The following is a 6,402-nucleotide window of genomic DNA, read 5'->3' on the forward strand; positions in this document are numbered from 1 at the left end:
GAGTAAACTGAAGAGAAATGTATGTTGCCAGGATGCATTGGATTTTAAAGAAACACTAAAGATTTTTAGCTCAAAGTGTAAACTACTTTAAAGTTGTTATAATCTGATGGAAAGTCATATGGATACTTTAATCAAAAGTCACTTTTTCAAATTTCTACATAAACGCTGTTCTATCTCATGAAGTTGCTTCCACTGATTCCTGCTTTTTTGGATGCTGTGCTGCATGGACACCAAGAATGTGGATACCTGCAGTTACTGTTAAGTAACCTCCTTTCTTCTGTTCCCCTGCCAGTTCTGCAATAGCAGCAGCGCTAATAACTAACACACAGTGTTCCCTAGTTAGTGCTGTTGTCAGTCAGTGACGTAAGAACGTGCTGTGACATTAACATGGGAACTGTGTGGTGCATGGATTAATGTACTTGCCATTTATCTCTGGAGAGCAGAGTTCTAATGCTATCTTAATTCACCGAGGGAAATGAAATTGTGGAGAGGTTTTATGACATGCACGGACAAGGATTAGAACACGGCCACTATTGTAGTGCAATTTACTATAATTGGCAATCTCTGTTCAAAAGACCCCCTTCTTTTACTATGCTTGTTCACAGTGTACCTGACTCTAATACACAGTGTGTTCCTCACTTTCATAGGCACTGAATCCACACTCTTATTTTTCATTAAAAGTTTAAATGCATTTATTCTGGTGACAGATATCTGATTGACACTCTCTCTACTCAGGGAATAGGTAAAGCATGGGCAGTGTATTGTCATCTGTCTCCCACTACTCCCCAGTGGGCTTCAAACCTGACCTGGGGAGATAAACTATCCAGTTCCTATGTCAACTCAGTACAGTGGCCTCTCTGCTGAGTGCTAGTGTGGGATTTGCAAGTACCAATTAGTGTAAATAACTGGGGCTTTTTCTGATTTTGGACACCTGTTGACTAGAAACTAGGCAGAGATTTCCAACTCATCCATCTTAGGTCCCAACTGGAGATACCAAAAGGTTACTAACAGATGAACTGAGAACCTTCACACCCTATTACTAAATTCTTGAGCCATCCAGGACTCCTGCATTTTTCATTTTTTAAAAATGGAGGTGGCAAAACATTGTCAGACAAAACAGCCATGTTAATTTTAGCCTTATTAAAAACACAAAATAAAACCTTTGCAAATAGAAGACTGTTTTTCTCTTTCCAGCGAGAGGCCGTTAGTAGCTAGCAAATGAGATTTACTTCTTCATTTCTGTGAGTATAACCATTTTTGCTAGGAAGCCTGAAGAAGGATATATTTCATGGTGTTTCCCTAAATAAAAATGGTATGGTAATGATTTGTTAATTTGTTAAAACTTCCTAAATAAACAGATATAAGGAAAAACAAATGATGGAGGAGGGGGAATGTCTTTTTATTTTTTAGCTGAAAATACGTTATAAAGGCTTGACAATAAACAAAAATAACAAATAAAAAATTACCAGGATCTATTCACTTTCACCATGTAATTCTCACAAAGAATTCCCATAAAGACATGTGGGAAACTCCTTCTTTCTAGGAAAAAGCTTCTTGAATAGTGCTAAGTGAAGCCATAAGTTGGCTCTAAAACGTTTTGCCCACAGGAGTCCAAATCATTGTGTGCGCTGCAGTTCTCAGTAAAAGGAGTGCCATATATGTCTTTTACATGAGTGGCTTTGTACCTTTCAAAATGTCAGTCCCATTTCAATAGAAAGGGGCTGCATAGTGTAGGTGGTAGATCAGTGAGATGGGAGTTGCAATTCTTTGGTTTTATTTCTCTCTGTGTCACTGATTTGCTTTGTCACTTTAAGCAAGTGTTGTATTTAACTTTTCTGTGCCTCAGTTAACCTATTTTAAATGGTTACTTTAATTGCATATGTCATATAGGTGTTGTGTTGTGGTACTTAATATTTGTGTTGCTTTGAGATCCTCAAATGCAGGTGCTCCAGTATGTAGAGCAAATTATCATTACATTTACAATTATGTTTGTGTGTGTGTGTGTGTCTCTCTCTCTCTCTCCAGTTCAGCGAGCCTCGTTCTTTGCTGCTAGTGATGAAATCCACAGACCTGTGAGTGCTGCTTCCAATAGTGATCAGACTGAGGACCAGCTTACTGCACAGATGAAGCCTTACACAGGGTGGGTAGATACGTTGGACAGGTAAGTAGGCTTTTTAAACTAAAAACAGAGGAGACAGGATAGAGGGATGCTTTATTTGTAATGAAATTTTAGACCTCTTAGGAATTTTTACAAAAAGGAAACCAAGGAGGCTGGAAACACAAGAATGCTGAGTATATTTCTGCTCTTGTGAAAATAACATGTTTTTGAAGGTTCTCTTTCATCTAAAATGTTTAAAACAGTGTCCGAGGCTGTCTCATACCAAAGTATATGTAATTATCTTGTAACTAATGGAGAGAGGGAGAAAGCAAGCGATGAGACTTCAGTTACTGCTAATAGCCATTTCAGTGAGTGATTGTGCTGCCTAAGCATGTATATACAATTTCTGTTAATAGTTGAGTCCTGAGGCGAACATTTTAAAGTAAAAATTATATTCAGAATGGACTCTCACACGCATGCATTTCGAGCAGTTTCTCCTAGCAAAGTCAGCTAGAAATCCAGCCTAGGATAAGTAGTGAAGAATGATTATGGAAAATCCTGTCAATACTGTGTTTGTCTCCTGCTTCCAACAGTAAAGAGTCTCCTCCTACTCTCGCTTCCAAAGTGGACCAACTGGAAAATTTGCTGAAGATGCTCCAAGAGGATTTAAAGAGGGTAAACATTTATTCTACAGGAAGCCTATAGGGTGTAGATATGTTGTTGATAGGTGGTACTAGTCACATTGCAAACCTCATCCCATCACCCCTAAGCTTGTAACAGTTTCATCCTTTATTAAGAAAATTACATCTCTTTACTACTTTCCTCAGATCATAGTGCAGGTTATTTTTTTTTTTAACACAGTGGTGTTAGGAAGTAAGAGGTAAAGTCAGCGTATCTACTTTTTACTGGTGAAATACATGCTTCTGTGCAGAAAGGATCTTTCTATGCTCAGGTCAAAGGTCTCTTGTGCAGTACAGTATTCATGGAAGTGTTTCGCATCTCTTATTTAGCTCTCTTGAGCAGTCACACCACAGGAGGGCTGCATTAGCAGCATGGAACAGATTGTGACCATTTTCAACTGATCACTTGGGGAGCTAGCTTTTATGTTAGAATTTAGTCTTGAGAAGTCCCAACAATCTGTGCCAAAAGAGTATGTGGAGGAAAGAATGTCACCAACATAGCCCATGGGTCTAGAATTTCCTAAAGCCAGGAACACAAGGGTCAATGCACTTAAAGCTCTTACAAAGGTGGGAAACAAAACTATGTAATACCGCTCTAGGATGGAGTCTTGCTTGTTGACAAAGGCAGGAAATGTGACCTGGAATCACCACTGAGCTCTCCTTCTCTTCCTCATCCCTCAGGAAAAAGAAGACAAAGCCAATCTTCAGGCTGAAGTGCAACATTTGCGAGAAGACAACTTACGGTTACAGGAAGAGTCCCAGAGTGCATCAGAGAAACTGAAGAAATTCACTGAATGGGTTTTCAACACGATTGATATGAATTGAGAACAGTAAATGGGGAAGGAAAACATCAATTACAAATAATCGTTAGTGGGACTTAGCTTTAATGCCACCTTCATCATGATATGTCAAAGTATAGTCAGAGCACTTCCCTACCCTTCATACTCTGATAACCCCTTTTTGCGCCTCTGCACGTGCTCCAAACAATCGCAGGTCAGCAATCGTTGTCTGCCTTTTGTAGAAAAACGAAAACAAAAAAATAAATAATTTTAAAAAACGTAAAATAAAAGTTTAACTGCTAAAATGTGAATGTCTTTATTTTTTGCACATTATCTCTTTACCTGTTATGTACAAAATGATTTGGAGGCTGGACCAGAATTGTTCTGTCTAATTGCCTCTATTTATTTCCATTAACTCCTTTCTATCTGTTTCAGGTAATCTGCTTTTCCTCGCTGCTTTGACAAATATTATGACTCCTAGGAAACTAGAAAGAAATGTTTATTTTGCTGCTTTCCTTACATTGTTTTCTGATGTATGCCACAGACAAGGGGGATGTAAAACAATGTTTTAGGTGTCTCCTTAATTATTTGTGCTTGATCACTAGTGCTACCTTCACATACGTAACACAGAACATATGCCCATAGTGGATGGTACAGTACAATCAACATCACAACATTGGAAGAGAGATTCAGAACTTCAGCCATGGATGAGGCATATTATCACACGTCCTTGCCCTAGCGCTTCTAGTTGCCTTTGTTTCCTATGGATACAATGGTTGCCAGGTACTTTAGGAATAGTGCAACTTGGCATGCTAGATGGCACGCCACATCAGGCTGACTGAGAGGATACTGAGAGTAACTGCTGTACTTCTGCTTAAGCATTGTCTCTGTCCCTCCCCTACCTGGGGATCTATTACCTACCTATATATAATAGGTCCTTGGCTGAAGCTGTAAAGTGTTTGATTTTTTTAAAAATTGTATGCATTTTCTTATACGCTATATATGCCACGTCATTGCACCTGCCCTCCCATCCCCACCCAGTTTGGTCATAAAACTTTTCAAATAAAAAAGGTTGAAGAAATGTTTATTAATCTCAACAGGTGTTTGGCATTAGTATATGTTTAATAATCTTGCTATGGATACCACAAATGGAGAAATATAAAGATAATATTAGAGACTTTGTCCCCTTCCTTAAGTAGTGGGACACGGAGGGAATCAGTATTTTAACTCTTGGATCACTGGTGTCTGGATTTCCCAGTGCAACTGGCTAACCTAAGATTTCCCTGCCTGCCTGGCACCAGGAAGGTTAACTTGTTTTTCTTTGAAGGAGCTATAAACTTGCCATAAAATGTAACCTCTCCAGAAACACCTTTTTGGCATCAGAATATAACTCATACTGCAACCTGCACAGATATTGATGCAAGCCACATGCAGTGAAGCATCATCTTTGCGCTTCTCTGCATGCATCCACTAACACTGAAACACACATTGCCTTACACAAGTAACACTGTATTATTTGTCCATTTCAGGAACTGCCTCCCCTGCCTTCCCCAGTCATTGAGACTCAAAAGAAATAGTCAGTGGAAATATTCTTTTTCATTGTTACTGAATCTTCCAAGCTTTCTCTGATGCCTTTTTTCATGCTCTTTAATCCTACTACACACAAACATGCTACACTTTGACCTGGAGCTTCATTTGTGGTGATAATCCCCATAGAATTCTTCTCTGATAATGTTTTGTCATGGAAATTAATCTATTTGGAACTATTTCTGGAGTGCTTTTGTAAAGGTTGAGAATGTCCTGTTATTTTTTAAAAAATGACTTGTATGAAGGAGATTTGTATAATGCCTGATATTATTTGTAAATGGGAAATATTGCTAACATCCCTGAGCATCCTGAAGACTTGCTTATTCTCTTCTATTTTTAAGTTTGGTTTGGTTTTTATTTTATTTTAAAAAAAATTTTGGGACTTGGGGCAGACTATTTATTAGAGTTTTGCAACAGAGTTCTTGTATGAAGCCTCTAAAGGCAACTTGTAAAATTCTGACAATAAAACTCATTTTAAAGGCTCTTCTAAAACCATTTTTGATTGATTTTTGTTGGGTTTTTATGTTGTTTGAAACTTCCTAAAGACAGAGCCTCCTTTCCTGGTCCTTCCTCATTGCACCAATGCATCAGCACTCAAGGAGACGAGTTCCATTCTCCACGTAGTCTCTTCTTTTCCTTTCCCCTTGTATATAAGTATACACACTTCACCATTATGCTCTCTATTCTAGTGCAAAATCTTCTCTCCCCACCCCATCTTAATTAGAATGTTCTTATTTCTCTAATGAAGAATAATTTTTCTTATCTTTAATTTTTGATTCCCATGCATCAGCTTCACCAAGTTGGTTGGAAGGTTTCTAGGTCCACTGCTGGCACAAGCATCCACTGGTCAGTCAGGGGTAACACTTTAATTAAAATTTGTCCTGAGAAGACTGTTTCTTCTCTACCACATTTTTACTGGCTAGATCCAGGGCATCCCCACACAATGGATAGTAAAGAGGAAAATCTATTTCAGTCCAATAGAGAAATAGCTACTGAAAGGGAGTTCTATGGACAATAGTGTAGGGTATTCCAGGAGCTGACTGGAATCTTGCTAAGAGCACTGGCTTTTAGTACTTTCCATTGTGAGAGCATTGCTTTCCATCTTTCCATTGTAAAATCCATTTTTATTGGATTTTGAATTGATGGACAAAGGTTAGTGCTTCTAAGTGAGTTCCCCTACCCACATCCACATTCAGGTGGAGCTAGAGGTTCCCAAACTTTACATACCATGGACCACATTGGCAGCTTGGCAGAAAAT

At 38.6% G+C, this 6,402-nt stretch overlaps 1 protein-coding gene across 12 annotated transcripts in view; it reads left to right on the top strand.

The window, feature by feature from the left end:
• SIPA1L1 (signal induced proliferation associated 1 like 1) overlaps window positions 1-5,636 on the top strand; it is a 394,920-nt gene extending 389,284 nt beyond the window's left edge. For all 12 annotated transcript variants that reach the window (XM_067557845.1, XM_067557840.1, XM_067557837.1 and 9 more), the window contains 3 exons: window positions 2,026-2,140; window positions 2,692-2,773; window positions 3,460-5,636. In XM_067557845.1, coding sequence (XP_067413946.1) covers window positions 2,026-2,140; window positions 2,692-2,773; window positions 3,460-3,603 — 341 coding nt within the window. In that variant the 3' untranslated portion in view covers window positions 3,604-5,636. The remainder of the gene's footprint in view (window positions 1-2,025; window positions 2,141-2,691; window positions 2,774-3,459) is intronic.
• The last annotated feature ends 766 nt before the right edge of the window (window positions 5,637-6,402 follow it).

This window comes from Emydura macquarii, unplaced genomic scaffold (genome assembly GCF_026122565.2).
Source record: "Emydura macquarii macquarii isolate MOO-44397 ecotype Brisbane River unplaced genomic scaffold, CSIRO-AGI_Emac_v2 contig_1876, whole genome shotgun sequence".
NCBI classification, from domain to species: Eukaryota; Metazoa; Chordata; order Testudines; family Chelidae; genus Emydura; species Emydura macquarii.